Genomic DNA, 19,334 nt, shown 5'->3' with positions numbered 1-19,334 from the left:
CTCAGCTGTCAATATGATAGTGCAGAGACAGTTCCTCAGCTGTCAATATGAGACTGCAGGGACAGTTCCTCAGCTGTCAATATGAGACTGCAGAGACAGTTCCTCACCTGTCAATATGAGAGTGCAGAGACAGTTCCTCACCTGACTATCAATGAAACTGCAGAGACAGTTCCTCAGCTGTCAATATGAGAGTGCAGAGACAATTCCTCAGCTGTCAATATGAGACTGCCGAGACAGTTCCTCAGCTGTCAATATGAGAGTGCAGAGACAGTTCCTCAGCTGTCAATATGAGAGTGCAGAGACAGTTCCTTAGCTGTCAATATGAGACTGCAGAGCAGTTCCTCAGCTGTCAATATGAGACTGCAGAGACAGTTCCTCAGCTCTCAATATGAGACTGCAGAGACAGTTCCTCAGCTGTCAATATGAGAGTGCAGAGACAGTTCCTCAGCTGTCAATATGAGACAGTTCCTCACCTGTCAATATGAGTGCAGAGACAGTTCCTCACCTGACTATCAATGAAACTGCAGAGACAGTTCCTCAGCTGTCAATATGAGACTGCAGAGACAGTTCCTCACCTGACTATCAATGAAACTGCAGAGACAGTTCCTCAGCTGTCAATATTAGAGTGCAGAGACAGTTCCTCAGCTGTCAATATGAGAGTGCAGAGACAGTTCCTCACCTGTCAATATGAGAGTGCAGAGACAGTTCCTCACCTGTCAATATGAGAGTGCAAAGACAGTTCCTCAGCTCTCAATATGAGTGCAGAGACAGTTCATCACCTGTCATTATGAGACTGCAGAGACAGTTCCTCAGCTGTCAATATGAGACTGCAGAGACAGTTCCTCAGCTGTCAATATGAGACTGCAGAGACAGTTCCTCAGCTGTCAATATGAGAGTGCAGAGACAGTTCCTCAGCTGTCAATATGAGACCGCAGAGACAGTTCCTCACCTGTCAATATGAGAGTGCAGAGACAGTTCCTCACCTGTCAATATGAGAGTGCAGAGACAGTTCCTCAGCTGTCAATATGAGAGTGCAGAGACAGTTCCTCACCTGTCAATATGAGAGTGCAGAGACAGTTCCTCACCTGTCAATATGAGACTGCAGAGACAGTTCCTCACCTGTCAATATGAGAGTGCAGAGACAGTTCCTCAGCTGTCAATATGAGACTGCAGAGACAGTTCCTCAGCTGTCAATATGAGACTGCAGAGACAGTTCATCACCTGTCAATATGAGTGCAGAGACAGTTCATCACCTGTCAATATGAGAGTGCAGACAGTTCCTCAGCTGTCAATATGAGACTGCAGACAGTTCCTCAGCTGTCAATATGAGACTGCAGACAGTTCCTCAGCTGTCAATATGAGAGTGCAGAGACAGTTCATCACCTGTCAATATGAGAGTGCAGAGACAGTTCCTCAGCTGTCAATATGAGAGTGCAGAGACAGTTCCTCAGCTGTCAATATGAGACTGCAGAGACAGTTCCTCAGCTGTCAATATGAGAGTGCAGAGACAGTTCCTCAGCTGTCAATATGAGACTGCAGAGACAGTTCCTCAGCTGTCAATATGAGAGTGCAGAGACAGTTCCTCACCTGTCAATGAGACTGCAGAGACAGTTCCTCACCTGTCAATATGAAAGTGCAGAGACAGTTCCTCAGCTGTCAATATGAGAGTGCAGAGACAGTTCCTCACCTGTCAATATGAGACTGCAGAGACAGTTCCTCAGCTGTCAATATGAGAGTGCAGAGACAGTTCCTCAGCTGTCAATGAGACTGCAGAGACAGTTCATCACCTGTCAATATGAGACTGCAGAGACAGTTCCTCAGCTGTCAATATGAGAGTGCAGAGACAGTTCCTCAGCTGTCAATATGAGACTGCAGAGACAGTTCCTCAGCTGTCAATATGAGAGTGCAGAGACAGTTCCTCACCTGTCAATATGAGAGTGCAGAGACAGTTCCTCAGCTCTCAATATGAGACTGCAGACAGTTCCTCACCTGTCAATATGAGAGTGCAGAGACAGTTCCTCAGCTGTCAATATGAGAGTGCAGAGACAGTTCCTCAGCTGTCAATATGAGAGTGCAGACAGTTCATCACCTGTCAATATGAGACTGCAGAGACAGTTCCTCAGCTGTCAATATGAGACTGCAGAGACAGTTCCTCAGCTGTCAATATGAGAGTGCAGAGACAGTTCCTCACCTGTCAATATGAGACTGCAGACAGTTCCTTAGCTGTCAATATGAGAGTGCAGACAGTTCCTCACCTGTCAATATGAGAGTGCAGAGACAGTTCCTCACCTGTCAATATGAGAGTGCAGACAGTTCCTCACCTGTCAATATGAGAGTGCAGAGACAGTTCCTCAGCTGTCAATATGAGACTGCAGAGACAGTTCCTCACCTGTCAATATGAGTGCAGACAGTTCCTCAGCTGTCAATATGAGAGTGCAGAGACAGTTCCTCAGCTGTCAATATGAGAGTGCAGAGACAGTTCCTCAGCTGTCAATATGAGAGTGCAGAGACAGTTCCTCACCTGTCAATATGAGATTGCAGAGACAGTTCCTCACCTATCAATATGAGAGTGCAGACAGTTCCTCTCTCACCTGTCAATATGAGACTGCAGAGACAGTTCCTCAGCTGTCAATATGATAGTGCAGAGACAGTTCCTCAGCTGTCAATATGAGAGTGCAGAGACAGTTCCTCACCTGTCAATATGAGAGTGCAGAGACAGTTCCTCTCTCACCTGTCAATGAGACTGCAGAGACAGTCCCTCACCAGTCAATGAGACTGCAGAGACAGTTCCTCACCTGTCAATATGAGAGTGCAGAGACAGTTCCTCACCTGTCAATATGAGAGTGCAGAGACAGTTCCTCACCTGTCAATATGAGAGTGCAGAGACAGTTCCTCTCTCACCTGTCAATATGAGACTGCAGAGACAGTTCCTCAGCTGTCAATATGAGAGTGCAGAGACAGTTCCTCAGCTGTCAATATGAGAGTGCAGAGACAGTTCCTCAGCTGTCAATATGAGAGTGCAGAGACAGTTCCTCTCTTACCTGTCAATGAGACTGCAGAGACAGTCCCTCACCTGTCAATGAGACTGCAGAGACAGTTCCCCACCTGTCAATATGAGACTGCAGAGACAGTTCCTCACCTGTCAATATGAGAGTGCAGAGACAGTTCCTAAGCTGTCAATATGAGAGTGCAGAGACAGTTCCTCAGCTGTCAATATGAGACTTAAGACAGTTCCTCAGCTGTCAATATGAGAGTGCAGAGACAGTTCCTCAGCTGTCAATATGAGACTGCAGACAGTTCCTCAGCTGTCAATATGAGAGTGCAGAGACAGTTCATCACCTGTCAATATGAGAGTGCAGAGACAGTTCCTCAGCTGTCAATATGAGACTGCAGAGACAGTTCCTCAGCTGTCAATATGAGAGTGCAGAGACAGTTCCTCAGCTGTCAATATGAGACCGCAGAGACAGTTCCTCAGCTGTCAATATGAAAGTGCAGACAGTTCCTCAGCTGTCAATATGAGACTGCAGAGACAGTTCCTCAGCTGTCAATATGAGACTGCAGAGACAGTTCCTCACCTGTCAATATGAGAATGCAGAGACAGTTCCTCAGCTGTCAATATGAGAGTGCAGAGACAGTTCCTCACCTGACTATCAATGAAACTGCAGAGACAGTTCCTCAGCTGTCAATATGAGAGTGCAGAGACAATTCCTCAGCTGTCAATATGAGACTGCCGAGACAGTTCCTCAGCTGTCAATATGAGAGTGCAGAGACAGTTCCTCAGCTGTCAATATGAGAGTGCAGATACAGTTCCTTAGCTGTCAATATGAGACTGCAGAGACAGTTCCTCAGCTGTCAATATGAGACTGCAGAGACAGTTCCTCAGCTCTCAATATGAGACTGCAGAGACAGTTCCTCAGCTGTCAATATGAGAGTGCAGAGACAGTTCCTCAGCTGTCAATATGAGACAGTTCCTCACCTGTCAATATGAGAGTGCAGAGACAGTTCCTCACCTGACTATCAATGAAACTGCAGAGACAGTTCCTCAGCTGTCAATATGAGACTGCAGAGACAGTTCCTCACCTGACTATCAATGAAACTGCAGAGACAGTTCCTCAGCTGTCAATATGAGAGTGCAGAGACAGTTCCTCACCTGTCAATATGAGAGTGCAGAGACAGTTCCTCACCTGTCAATATGAGAGTGCAAAGACAGTTCCTCAGCTCTCAATATGAGTGCAGAGACAGTTCATCACCTGTCATTATGAGACTGCAGAGACAGTTCCTCAGCTGTCAATATGAGACTGCAGATACAGTTCCTCAGCTGTCAATATGAGACTGCAGAGACAGTTCCTCAGCTGTCAATATGAGAGTGCAGAGACAGTTCCTCAGCTGTCAATATGAGACCGCAGAGACAGTTCCTCACCTGTCAATATGAGAGTGCAGAGACAGTTCCTCACCTGTCAATATGAGAGTGCAGAGACAGTTCCTCAGCTGTCAATATGAGAGTGCAGAGACAGTTCCTCACCTGTCAATATGAGAGTGCAGAGACAGTTCCTCACCTGTCAATATGAGACTGCAGAGACAGTTCCTCACCTGTCAATAGGAGAGTGCAGAGACAGTTCCTCAGCTGTCAATATGAGAGTGCAGATACAGTTCCTTAGCTGTCAATATGAGACTGCAGAGACAGTTCCTCAGCTGTCAATATGAGACTGCAGAGACAGTTCATCACCTGTCAATATGAGAGTGCAGAGACAGTTCATCACCTGTCAATATGAGAGTACAGAGACTGTTCCTCAGCTGTCAATATGAGACTGCAGACAGTTCCTCAGCTGTCAATATGAGACTGCAGACAGTTCCTCAGCTGTCAATATGAGAGTGCAGACAGTTCATCACCTGTCAATATGAGAGTACAGAGACTGTTCCTCAGCTGTCAATATGAGACTGCAGAGACAGTTCCTCAGCTGTCAATATGAGAGTGCAGACAGTTCCTCAGCTGTCAATATGAGACCGCAGAGACAGTTCCTCAGCTGTCAATATGAGAGTGCAGAGACAGTTCCTCAGCTGTCAATATGAGACTGCAGAGACAGTTCCTCACCTGTCAATATGAGAATGCAGAGACAGTTCCTCAGCTGTCAATATGAGAGTGCAGAGACAGTTCCTCACCTGACTATCAATGAAACTGCAGAGACAGTTCCTCAGCTGTCAATATGAGACTGCAGAGACAGTTCCTCAGCTGTCAATGTGAGACTGCAGAGACAATTCCTCAGCTGTCAATATGAGACTGCCGAGACAGTTCCTCAGCTGTCAATATGAGAGTGCAGAGACAGTTCCTCAGCTGTCAATATGAGAGTGCAGATACAGTTCCTTAGCTGTCAATATGAGACTGCAGAGACAGTTCCTCAGCTGTCAATATGAGACTGCAGAGACAGTTCCTCAGCTGTCAATATGAGAGTGCAGAGACAGTTCCTCAGCTCTCAATATGAGACTGCAGAGACAGTTCCTCAGCTGTCAATATGAGAGTGCAGAGACAGTTCCTCACCTGTCAATATGAGAGTGCAGAGACAGTTCCTCACCTGTCAATATGAGAGTGCAAAGACAGTTCCTCAGCTCTCAATATGAGTGCAGAGACAGTTCATCACCTGTCATTATGAGACTGCAGAGACAGTTCCTCAGCTGTCAATATGAGACTGCAGAGACAGTTCCTCAGCTGTCAATATGAGACTGCAGGGACAGTTCCTCAGCTGTCAATATGAGAGTGCAGAGACAGTTCCTCGGCTGTCAATATGAGACCGCAGAGACAGTTCCTCACCTGTCAATATGAGAGTGCAGAGACAGTTCCTCACCTGTCAATATGAGAGTGCAGAGACAGTTCCTCAGCTGTCAATATGAGAGTGCAGAGACAGTTCCTCAGCTGTCAATATGAGACTGCAGAGACAGTTCCTCACCTGTCAATATGAGAGTGCAGAGACAGTTCCTCACCTGTCAATGAGACTGCAGATAAAGTTCCTCACCTGTCAATATGAAAGTGCAGAGACAGTTCCTCAGCTGTCAATATGAGAGTGCAGAGACAGTTCCTCACCTGTCAATATGAGACTGCAGAGACAGTTCCTCAGCTGTCAATATGAGAGTACAGAGACAGTTCCTCAGCTGTCAATGAGACTGCAGAGACAGTTCATCACCTGTCAATATGAGACTGCAGAGACAGTTCCTCAGCTGTCAATATGAGAGTGCAGAGACAGTTCCTCAGCTGTCAATATGAGACTGCAGAGACAGTTCCTCAGCTGTCAATATGAGAGTGCAGAGACAGTTCCTCACCTGTCAATATGAGAGTGCAGAGACAGTTCCTCAGCTCTCAATATGAGACTGCAGACAGTTCCTCACCTGTCAATATGAGAGTGCAGAGACAGTTCCTCAGCTGTCAATATGAGAGTGCAGAGACAGTTCCTCAGCTGTCAATATGAGAGTGCAGACATTTCATCACCTGTCAATATAAGTGCAGAGACAGTTCCTCACCTGTCAATATGCGACTGCAGACAGTTCCTCACCTGTCAATATGAGAGTGCAGACAGTTCCTCACCTGTCAATATGAGAGTGCAGAGACAGTTCCTCACCTGTCAATATGAGAGTGCAGACAGTTCCTCACCTGTCAATATGAGAGTGCAGAGACAGTTCCTCAGCTGTCAATATGAGACTGCAGAGACAGTTCCTCACCTGTCAATATGAGTGCAGAGACAGTTCCTCAGCTGTCAATATGAGAGTGCAGAGACAGTTCCTCACCTGTCAATATGAGAGTGCAGAGACAGTTCCTCAGCTGTCAATATGAGAGTGCAGAGACAGTTCCTCAGCTGTCAATATGAGAGTGCAGAGACAGTTCCTCACCTGTCAATATGAGATTGCAGAGACAGTTCCTCACCTGTCAATATGAGAGTGCAGACAGTTCCTCTCTCACCTGTCAATATGAGACTGCAGACAGTTCCTCAGCTGTCAATATGAGAGTGCAGAGACAGTTCCTCAGCTGTCAATATGAGAGTGCAGAGACAGTTCCTCTCTCACCTGTCAATGAGACTGCAGAGACAGTCCCTCACCTGTCAATGAGACTGCAGAGACAGTTCCTCACCTGTCAATATGAGAGTGCAGTGACAGTTCCTCACCTGTCAATATGAGAGTGCAGAGACAGTTCCTCTCTCACCTGTCAATATGAGACTGCAGAGACAGTTCCTCAGCTGTCAATATGAGAGTGCAGAGACAGTTCCTCAGCTGTCAATATGAGAGTGCAGAGACAGTTCCTCAGCTGTCAATATGAGAGTGCAGAGACAGTTCCTCTCTTACCTGTCAATGAGACTGCAGAGACAGTCCCTCACCTGTCAATGAGACTGCAGAGACAGTTCCCCACCTGTCAATATGAGACTGCAGAGACAGTTTCTCACCTGTCAATATGAGACTGCAGAGACAGTTCCTCAGCTCTCAATATGAGACTGCAGAGACAGTTCCTCAGCTGTCAATATGAGAGTGCAGAGACAGTTCCTCAGCTGTCAATATGAGACAGTTCCTCGCCTGTCAATATGAGAGTGCAGAGACAGTTCCTCACCTGACTATCAATGAAACTGCAGAGACAGTTCCTCAGCTGTCAATATGAGACTGCAGAGACAGTTCCTCACCTGACTATCAATGAAACTGCAGAGACAGTTCCTCAGCTGTCAATATGAGAGTGCAGAGACAGTTCCTCACCTGTCAATATGAGAGTGCAGAGACAGTTCCTCACCTGTCAATATGAGAGTGCAAAGACAGTTCCTCAGCTCTCAATATGAGTGCAGAGACAGTTCATCACCTGTCATTATGAGACTGCAGAGACAGTTCCTCAGCTGTCAATATGAGACTGCAGAGACAGTTCCTCAGCTGTCAATATGAGACTGCAGAGACAGTTCCTCAGCTGTCAATATGAGAGTGCAGAGACAGTTCCTCAGCTGTCAATATGAGACCGCAGAGACAGTTCCTCACCTGTCAATATGAGAGTGCAGAGACAGTTCCTCAGCTGTCAATATGAGAGTGCAGAGACAGTTCCTCAGCTGTCAATATGAGACAGTTACTCACCTGTCAATATGAGAGTGCAGAGACAGTTCCTCACCTGACTATCAATGAAACTGCAGAGACAGTTCCTCAGCTGTCAATATGAGACTGCAGAGACAGTTCCTCACCTGACTATCAATGAAACTGCAGAGACAGTTCCTCAGCTGTCAATATGAGAGTGCAGAGACAGTTCCTCAGCTGTCAATATGAGACTGCAGAGACAATTCCTCAGCTGTCAATATGAGACTGCAGAGACAGTTCCTCAGCTGTCAATATGAGACTGCAGAGACAGTTCCTCAGCTGTCAATATGAGACTGCAGAGACAGTTCCTCAGCTGTCAATATGAGAGTGCAGAGACAGTTCCTCAGCTGTCAATATGAGACCGCAGAGACAGTTCCTCACCTGTCAATATGAGAGTGCAGAGACAGTTCCTCACCTGTCAATATGAGAGTGCAGAGACAGTTCCTCAGCTGTCAATATGAGTGCAGAGACAGTTCCTCACCTGTCAATATGAGAGTGCAGAGACAGTTCCTCACCTGTCAATATGAGAGTGCAGACAGTTCCTCACCTGTCAATATGAGAGTGCAGAGACAGTTCCTCACCTGTCAATATGAGACTGCAGAGACAGTTCCTCACCTGTCAATATGAGAGTGCAGAGATAGTTCCTCAGCTGTCAATATGAGACTGCAGACAGTTCCTCAGCTGTCAATATGAGACTGCAGAGACAGTTCATCACCTGTCAATATGAGAGTGCAGAGACAGTTCATCACCTGTCAATATGAGAGTGCAGACAGTTCCTCAGCTGTCAATATGAGACTGCAGACAGTTCCTCAGCTGTCAATATGAGACTGCAGACAGTTCCTCAGCTGTCAATATGAGAGTGCAGACAGTTCATCACCTGTCAATATGAGAGTGCAGAGACAGTTCCTCAGCTGTCAATATGAGAGTGCAGACAGTTCCTCAGCTGTCAATATGAGACTGCAGAGACAGTTCCTCAGCTGTCAATATGAGAGTGCAGAGACAGTTCCTCAGCTGTCAATATGAGACTGCAGAGACAGTTCCTCAGCTGTCAATATGAGAGTGCAGAGACAGTTCCTCACCTGTCAATGAGACTGCAGAGACAGTTCCTCACCTGTCAATATGAAAGTGCAGAGACAGTTCCTCAGCTGTCAATATGAGAGTGCAGAGACAGTTCCTCACCTGTCAATATGAGACTGCAGAGACAGTTCCTCAGCTGTCAATATGAGAGTACAGAGACAGTTCCTCAGCTGTCAATGAGACTGCAGAGACAGTTCATCACCTGTCAATATGAGACTGCAGAGACAGTTCCTCAGCTGTCAATATGAGAGTGCAGAGACAGTTCCTCAGCTGTCAATATGAGACTGCAGAGACAGTTCCTCAGCTGTCAATATGAGAGTGCAGAGACAGTTCCTCACCTGTCAATATGAGAGTGCAGAGACAGTTCCTCAGCTCTCAATATTAGACTGCAGACAGTTCCTCACCTGTCAATATGAGAGTGCAGAGACAGTTCCTCAGCTGTCAATATGAGAGTGCAGAGACAGTTCCTCAGCTGTCAATATGAGAGTGCAGACAGTTCATCACCTGTCAATATGAGTGCAGAGACAGTTCCTCACCTGTCAATATGAGACTGCAGAGTTCCTTAGCTGTCAATATGAGAGTGCAGACAGTTCCTCACCTGTCAATATGAGAGTGCAGAGACAGTTCCTCACCTGTCAATATGAGACTGCAGACAGTTCCTCAGCTGTCAATATGAGACTGCAGACAGTTCCTCAGCTGTCAATATGAGAGTGCAGAGACAGTTCATCACCTGTCAATATGAGAGTGCAGAGACAGTTCCTCAGCTGCCAATATGAGAGTGCAGAGACAGTTCCTCAGCTGTCAATATGAGAGTGCAGAGTCAGTTCCTCAGCTGTCAATATGAGAGTGCAGAGACAGTTCCTCAGCTGTCAATATGAGACTGCAGAGACAGTTCCTCAGCTGTCAATATGAGAGTGCAGAGACAGTTCCTCAGCTGTCAATATGAGACTGCAGAGACAGTTCCTCAGCTGTCAATATGAGAGTGCAGAGACAGTTCCTCACCTGTCAATGAGACTGCAGAGACAGTTCCTCACCTGTCAATATGAGACTGCAGAGACAGTTCCTCACCTGTCAATATGAGAGTGCAGACAGTTCCTCTCTCACCTGTCAATATGAGACTGCAGAGACAGTTCCTCAGCTGTCAATATGAGAGTGCAGAGACAGTTCCTCAGCTGTCAATATGAGAGTGCAGAGACAGTTCCTCACCGGTCAATATGAGAGTGCAGAAACAGTTCCTCTCTCACCTGTCAATGAGACTGCAGAGACAGTCCCTCACCTGTCAATGAGACTGCAGACAGTTCCTCACCTGTCAATATGAGAGTGCAGAGACAGTTCCTCACCTGTCAATATGAGAGTGCAGAGACAGTTCCTCACCTGTCAATATGAGAGTGCAGAGACAGTTCCTCTCTCACCTGTCAATATGAGACTGCAGAGACAGTTCCTCAGCTGTCAATATGAGAGTGCAGAGACAGTTCCTCAGCTGTCAATATGAGAGTGCAGAGACAGTTCCTCAGCTGTCAATATGAGAGTGCAGAGACAGTTCCTCTCTTACCTGTCAATGAGACTGCAGAGACAGTTCCTCTCTTACCTGTCAATGAGACTGCAGAGACAGTCCCTCACCTGTCAATGAGACTGCAGAGACAGTTCCCCACCTGTCAATATGAGACTGCAGAGACAGTTCCTCACCTGTCAATATGAGAGTGCAGAGACAGTTCCTCACCTCTGATATAGTTTATATGTGACTGCAGACAGGTAGATGGCTCCTTACCTCTGTTACAGGGCAAATTATATAAAGCATTAGGAATATCTTGCTTTTTTTCTTCTATTCACATCTTACTATCATATCTGCTCAAATGAGCGCCAGACTACACCCCTGGGTACAAGTTCATTTCCGTTTGCATCCATACTTTGGGTGAAATCTGTAATGTCTCAATTATAGATGCAAATAGGCGGGACCCCCATTCTCCACATAGGTGCCGATCCCAGAGCTGTGACCGGCTCCTCTCATACATTTATGGCATATAGTGTGGATATTCCATGAATGTGAGATGGGAATATCCCTTTAAGGAGATGAAAGTGGAAGTGTGGGTTTCACAGGTGCTTTGCCCATTAAATGAAGGCACACAAAGCCTGGTTACTGACAAATCTGTTCTCATTGGTTAGGTTGAATCGTGCCTCGAGGCAAACATCTTTCAGAAGACGCATTACAGATATGCATTTAAAGGGTTGTCCGGGCATGTGCGGTTTTCATACTGATGACTTATCCTGTGCATAGCTCTTCATTGTATGATCGGTAGGCAGCACTGCCGCTATACAGTGGTCGGAGCCATCTGCTTCCGGCACCAACCTCTGCATAAACTCTGGTGCCGGAGGCAGACGTTCAGTGCGAGGTCTGGGTGTCAGACCCCCACGATCATATTAAGATGACCTATTCTGTGGTCAGTATGAAAAACCGCCCCATGCCCAGACAATCCCATTAAGCTAGACTAGGGCTACAAAAAAAATTCTTAAGTCCTGGGTATACATCAATCCAGGGCTAGACAAATTGTCTACAATTGGAGGACATTCAGGACTTTTGCTGCTCTCCCTAGGAGTGAGGGTCCTGTTAATATCACTCCAAGAGCACAATCCTGAAAGAGGTGACAAAGAACCCAAGAACAACAACAAAACACCTACTGACGACTCTACAAACTGCATAAACCAATGACTACGAATGGTGTTCATGTAAGGACACCACGAAGGAAGGTGCTGCTGTCCATCAAATGTTGGCCCGTCTCAAGTCTGCCGGAGCCCACTTTGAAAATGTTCTATGGACAGATGAGACAAAGTGAAACTTTTTAGCACAAATCCGTTTGGAGAAGGAAGAACATTGTATACTTACACTGAATCCCAGCTGTGAAAAGTGGAGGGAGCATCACAGTTTGGTGCTGCTTTGCTACCTCTGGGGCTGGACATCTTGCAATCACGGAGGAAACAAATTCAAAAAGGAGCATCAAAACATTTTACAGGAGAATGTAAGGGCAGCCGTCTATGACCGCAGGCTGAAGAGACATTGGGTGATGCAACAAGACAATGACCCAAAGCACACAAGCATATCAACTAAAAAATAAGTCGGAGACCTGACCTTAAGGCCTCTGACCATAGTGATTTGCGTCTCGGACGGCAGTGAAGTGTCATCCGCGGGCCACCTGCAAATCACGGACCGTGCACACATTCATTTCAATGAGCCCGGACCTACCTTATTTCAGTCCAGGCTCCCGGCCAATGCACGGACTGTGGAAACCATCATGTGCATGGGCCCATAGAAATTAATGGGACTGTAAGTCACCCGCAGATTTGCAGGTGAATTGCGTCCGCAAAAAACACATTCGTGTGCATGAGGCCTAACCCTTTTAGAGATGTAGCATAAATTGAAGAGGGTTGTGCATGCAAGGCATCCCAGTAATAGGGATCTGAAAATTATTAAAGGGGTCTTCCCTTAAACACAGGATAAGGGATACTCTGGGGGTCCGACCGCTGGGACACCCAGTGATGACGAGAACGGGGGATCGAAAGTCCTCTAAGTGCTCCATGAGAATGGAGCACATGCTCGACTAACGCTCCATTAATTTCTATGGAGCCGTCGGAGACAGCGGTCCCGGAAGTCCCATAGAAAATTCAAAACACGCGACCATTCTGCAGAATGAATGGACATGCTGCAGATAAAACTAATTTGCATTTCAGGTCAACTTCTGCACGGAAATTTTCCGCAGCGAGCGGATGAGATCTGTTCAATCTCATCCACTTTTCTGCTTCTATAATATGCTGCAGTTTTTCCACCGGCAAATCTGGAATAAGTGCAATTTTTCTACATGTGAACGTAGCCTTAATCTGTCAGATACGCATCCTAAAAAACAGTAATTGTCAATACAGGGTAGAACATTTCATGTTCACGAGACAAACCAGATATATACTATTCCACCCTGTAGCAGTTGCTATGTGGCGGTCTCTTAAAGAGGAAAACGGAGCTTTATTCATATTCCTCTTGTCAATATGGTCTGGACAAAATTATCACTATGTACCTAGTGTGCCACTTTTACCATTCTATTAAGACTGTAAACTCTTAGGGGCAGGGTCTTCATTCCTTATGTCTCATCCAGCGTTGGGCTGGGGTTCCAGCGTCGGACTGGGGTTCCTTAGGCCCACCAGAGATGATTCTGAGGGCCCACCCTCCATCTATATAGAACATGTCCACTTTTAATTTTATCATAGTCCATGTTATCATTGTAGACACAGGAAAGATGGCATAGGTAATTTGTGAATCATCCAAAAAATAAAATAAAATAGACCCTAGTGGCAAGTGATCGTCTCCAAAGTCACCTCCAAATGGGGTTGTCTTCTGGTGGATCTTTAGGGCCCATTATTGTGTTGGAGCCTGGGGCCACCAAAGGATCTTCTGGTGGGCCAGTCCGACCCTGGTCTCATCTAAGGTCATATCTAAATGTTATTTCTTACCCCTTCCCTGATGGCATAGAAGTCACATGGAATAAAAAAATTCAGGGGACTACAAAAAGTCAACAATTATCTCTTATTTTTACTTTGAATATAGACATGAGACAGTCTGAGACTGTCCTTATTCAATACCAAATACTGGTCATGCATTACAATATCTTCCTTTCTTTTCATGTCTAAGCTGAGGATAGCCATCAGTGTGGGCCTTGTAGTAGGCTGCACTTTAGTAGACGGGAAGGGTTAGTTACCTAAACCTAATAGATGGTATTTGGTGGCTCTTCTCTCCCGAGAGAAAATGTTCTGGGCACAGAGCAATGATAGGTTCAACATAAAGTTTACCCTAAACTTCTATTATTTTTTATCACAGGCCGTTTAATTCTTACCTTCTATATTACATGGGACATGTTATATATTGGATTTTGTGTCCAAATCTGAACTATCATAAAAACAAAAACAAACAATTTTTATTCATCTGTTCGAACATTTTAGTTTTACAAACACAATCCTAAAGGGAAAAAAAAAGTTTCCTATCTTCATAAATGGTTGCGATTTCTCTGATGTATCACCAGATTTGACTTCTTTGTAAACCGCTTCCCACAGTGGGAACATGAAAATGGCTTCTCACCCGTATGAATTCTGAGATGTTCAAGAAGTCTGGACTTGTTTGTGAAACCTTTCCCGCACTCAGAACACGGATATGGTTTCTCCCCTGTGTGAGTTCTCCGATGCTCCACTAGATGCGATTTATTCTTGAAACATTTCCCACATTCAGAACATGGAAACGGCTTCTCCCCTGTGTGAACTCGAAGATGCCCAAGAAGATTGGACTTCTGGGCAAAACTCTTGCCACAATGAGGGCACACATAAGGTTTCTCCCCCGTGTGAACTCGCTGATGTTCCAGAAGATTTGACTTCTTGGCAAAACCTTTCCCACACTGAGAACATAAAAATGGCTTCTCTCCCGTGTGTGTCTTCAGGTGATTGACAAGGTTAGATCTCTGTCCAAAACATCGACCACATTCAAGACATACATGGTCATGTTTTACCAAAGTAAAATCATTATGAGAATCTATATCTGTATATATTGTATTGTTAATGTGAGCAGAATTCTGTGTAACCATGTGATCCACAGTGGAAAAACCTCCATGCATAGTAGGGTCATATGAGCAATCTAAGCCATGAAGGGCAGGGTGTAGATTTGGAGTAATGGGGTTTTGTACTTGAAGATCTTCAACTTCTGGATATGCATCCAAGGTATTGCCGATCATGCATCCACCTGCTGGAAATGAAATGTTATTTTCATCATGTCCCAAGTCTGTATACAGAGATCTTTTTTGTAACATTTTAAGAAATAAATTCCATAATGAGCAAATTGTATCATGTTTATAAACTTTTTTTTTATCATTGTGCATTTTATCTCTCAATGTACAGCAGCTATTAATCGATTTATCCTGACAGCTAAAATAATGATATCGATGGGTATAAGGTCTGTGTTAGGACTCTCCACGTCAAGAGAAGGCGGCCTTGTATTAAGCCTTCGCCCCGAAGTTAAAGGGGTTGTCAGGGCACAGGGCGGTTTTTCATACTGATGACCTATCCACTGGATAGGTCATTAGTATATGACCGGTGGGGTCCGAAACCCAGAAGCCGCACCGAACAGCTGTTCCAGCTGCCTCCAGGCACCGTATGTTATGCAATGGCCGGAAGCAGATGGCTCTGTACACTGCACAGCACCCATGATGCAGAACTTCTCCTATTCACTAGGAGCAGAGCTGCAGCACTGCCGTTATTCTGTGACCGAAGCCATTTGCTTCCGAAACAGACATCCGGTGCCCGAAGGAGGCCGAAAGATCTGATCTGTGCGGGTTCCGGGTGTCGGACGCCCGCCGATCATATACTGAAGACCTGCTGCCGTTCCTCCTACTACACCTCCTGGCAATACTGTTCCTCAGACTACATCTCCTGGCAGTGTTGATCCTCGTTTTTCTTTGCCACTTCCTGACCACTATGATGGAGACGCAAGTAACTCTCGCGGATTTTTGAACAAGTGCGAGATCCACTTCAGCCTGTATTCAAGGGCATTTTCATCTGATGGCGCAAGGGTCGCTTTCATCATCTCTCTTCTTACTGGCAAGGCCATTGCATGGGTGAACCCTATCTGGGAGAGACAAGGACCAGAGACCCGTGACTTCCAGGGGTTCCTCCGGACATTTTGCGCGGTGTTTGAGGAGCCTGGACGAGTCTCCTCTGCTGCGGCTTCCTTGCTGAACCTACGCCAAGGAGACATCCCTCTGGGCGAGTACGCCATCCACTTCCGCACCCTGGCGGGAGAACTGTCGTGGAACAATGAGGTCCTGGTGGCTACATTCTGGCATGGACTGTCTACTGTCTCCTAAGATTAAAGACGAACTTGCCGCTCAAGACCTGCCGTCTACCCTGGATGACCTCATCCTCCTGGATGACCTCATCCTCCTGGCTGCCCGGATTGATAGAAGGCTCTGAGAACGGCTTCAAGAGGTTCGTCGGGAGGGAGGCCTTCCTAGTCTGGCCCCTACCTTGCAGCAACCCCTGCCATCCTCAGATGCCGATCCTCCTCAGGAGTCTGTGAGGATAGACCAATGTAAGCTATCTACCCAGAAGAGACAACGCAAACGCACTTCGGGACTCTGTCTTTATTGCGGCCTCGGAGGCCATCTTGTGCGTCTGTGTCCCCAAAAGCCCCAAAGCCTAAGGCCTCATTCACACGGCAGGGTTTCCCGGCCGGGTGCCGGCCGTTCATAAATCGGCCGGCACCCGGCTGCATTAGGAATAATAGACCCCTAATGGGGCTATTCACACGACCGATTTTAGGACATGCACTATCTTCGCCCGGGTACCCGGCCCCCATAGAAGTCTATGGGGCCAGGTAATACACGGCCATCACCGGGATGTGTCCCGAGTGATGGCCGGGTTTTCCGGAGCTTGCGCTCTATCTCCTCCTCCTCACAGCGCAGAGTGCATGTGAGGAGGAGGAGTTGATGCCGTTCTAACGAATGGCATCGCTGTACACTGTGTGGCAGGGCCGGGGTGTACAGCAGGTGGAAGGGAGCGCTGCGCTGGCTCCCTTCCCCTGCTTCAAAAGCACCCTGGCCCGGCGACACCTTCGATGGCGCCGCTAGCAGCTGCAGCTGCTGCTGCTACTACTGTAGCGACGCCACTATAGCAGAGCAGGGAGGTATCTCCCCGCTCTGCTATGTGCTAGCCGCACTTTAGCTCCTTGAAGGAGCGGAATCCCCGTGTTTTCGGGGATTCCGCTCCTGGACAGAGCGCTTGATGTCTCTGTCCATATCTGGGCAGTGACATCAGGGGAAACTCCTGAAGCGGAATCCCCGTACACATGGGGATTCCCCTTCAGGAGTTGCCGCTGATGTCACTGTCCGGATCTGCCCGGCCCGGCACGGATGCAAAACTTAATGCAAACCGGCCGGGCAAAATGGCCGATTTTACCGGCCGACACTCAGGCTCGGGAACGACTCGGTCGTGTGAATCCCGCCTAAGGTTGGTAGGAGAGACAACCTTGGGTAAAGAAGGACTTCCGTCTAAGTTGTCCACACCCGTTACCATAGTGTCCGGTGAGAAAACACATCAGGTCTCTGCGTATCTGGACTCTGGATCCGCTGCTAATTTCATTTGTAGAGACTTGGTGGACCTTCTCCAATTACCCACTACCCCTCTGGAGAGACCGTTGATGCTTGCATCTGTAAATGGACTTCCTCTGCCAGACCCAGTTATAGCTGTGACCAAGCCACTGAGGCTCCAAGTAGGGGCTCTCCACTCCAAACTTCTACTGTTCTATGTCCTGTCCAAGGCCCCAGTCCTGGACTGGAACTCTGGAGAGGTTCTCCAGTGGGGCCCCGAGTGTCACAGCCGATGCCTGGTGCAGATTTGTTCGGTCCAGCCTCCTCTGCCTCGATCATTGGCAGGATTGCCTGGTCATTATGCTGCATTTTCGGACGTCTTCAGCAAAAAGGAGGCGGAGACACTGCCTCCAAAACGGGCGCATGACTGTCCTATCGAGCTGATCCCTGGTGCATCCCTTCCCCGTGGTAGGATAAATCCTCTTTCCTTGCCAGAGTCTCTGTCCATGTCCGCCTATGTTAAAGAGAACTTGGAGAGGGGCTTCATACGGAAGTCTTCCTCCCCGTCAGGAGCCGGGTTCTTCGTCGTCAAGAAAAAGAATGGTTCCCTGCGTCCTTGTATCGACTACCGGGGTCTGAACCAGATCACGGTGAAAAATAAGTATCCGTTACCATTAATCTCAGAAATATTTTATCGTATACGTGGTGCCAAGATTTTTTTCCAAACTAGACCTAATCCGGATTCGCCAGGGTGATGAATGGAAGACTGCATTTAACACCCGTGATGGACACTATGAATATCTAGTAATGCCCTTTGGCCTGTGTAATGCTCCCGCGGTCTTCCAGGAGTTCGTTAATGACATCTTCCGTGACCTACTCTATGTTTGTGTTGTGGTTTATCTTGATGACATCTTGATTTTTCTCCAGATCCTGTGACTCATCAGAGACATGTCCGTCAAGTTTTGCTGCGGTTAAGAGAGAATCGTCTGTACGCCAAGCTGGAGAAGTGCGTGTTTGAAAAGGATGCTCTGCCCTTCCTCGGCTACATTGTCTCGAATAGAGGTCTCAAGATGGATCCTGAATAGATAAAGTCCGTTCTGGAATGGCCACGCCCTCAAGGCTTGAGGTCCATACAGCGCTTTCTGGGATTCACCAATATTTACAGACAGTTTATTCCAAACTTCTCCTCACGGACATCTCCTATCTCTGACCCCACTAAGAAGGGCATGAACCCCAAGGTGTGCACTCCTGAGGCAGAGTCTGCATTAAATAGCCTGAAGAGTGCCTTCACGTCAGCCTTTATCCTCAATCATCCCGACATTTCTCTACAGTTCTGGCTGCCCGTGGAAGAATCCTCCGCTGGGGACTCTCCTCTAGACTGGCACGTCACGCGGGGACCCGTAAGACCCGAGATCTGATTGCCCATCATTTCTGGTGGCCCACGCTGCCCAAGGACATTTTGGACTTTGTTTCATCCTGCTCAGTGTGTGCAGCTAACAAGGTCGCTCACTCCAGACCTGCTGGTCTGCTCCACCCATTGCCTGTGCCTGATCCTCCCTGGCAGCATATAGCTATGGACTTTATTACTGACCTGCCTCTCTCTGCTGGATGCAGTGCTGTCTGGGTGGTGGTGGATCGATTTTCAAAAATGGCCTACTTTGTTCCTCTGACCGGTCTTCCTTCTGCTCCTCTACTGGCCAAGCTGTTCATCCAACACATCTTCCGCCTGCACGGCTTACCGCAGCATATTGTGTCTGATCGGGGGGGGGGGGGGTTCAGTTCACCTCAAAGTTCTGGAGAGCCCTCTGCGGACTCCTAAGTGTAAAGCTGGACTTTTCCTCGGCCTACCATCCTCAGTCCAATGGTCAGGTCGAGAGGATCAATCAGATCTTGAAGAACTACCTACGCCACTTTATCTCCAAGCAGCAGGATGACTGGGTGCAGCTCCTTCCGTGGGCTGAATTATCTTACAACAATCACACCAGCGAGTCCACACAGAAGACACAGTTCTTTATTGTCTATGGCCAACACCCACTAATTCCTCTCCCGTTGCCTGATACGTCC

General features: G+C 47.3%; 1 protein-coding gene across 1 annotated transcript in view; it reads right to left on the bottom strand.

The window, feature by feature from the left end:
- The window catches only part of LOC142662998 (uncharacterized), a 79,345-nt gene that overhangs the window by 45,120 nt on the left and 14,891 nt on the right, over nucleotides 1-19,334 (bottom strand). Inside the window, exon 7 of the mRNA XM_075841292.1 lies at nucleotides 14,201-14,932. Coding sequence (XP_075697407.1) covers nucleotides 14,201-14,932 — 732 coding nt within the window. The remainder of the gene's footprint in view (nucleotides 1-14,200; nucleotides 14,933-19,334) is intronic.

Source organism: Rhinoderma darwinii, chromosome 11 (genome assembly GCF_050947455.1).
Source record: "Rhinoderma darwinii isolate aRhiDar2 chromosome 11, aRhiDar2.hap1, whole genome shotgun sequence".
Lineage (NCBI taxonomy): Eukaryota > Metazoa > Chordata > Amphibia > Anura > Rhinodermatidae > Rhinoderma > Rhinoderma darwinii.
This window is presented reverse-complemented; position numbering and strand designations above follow the sequence as displayed.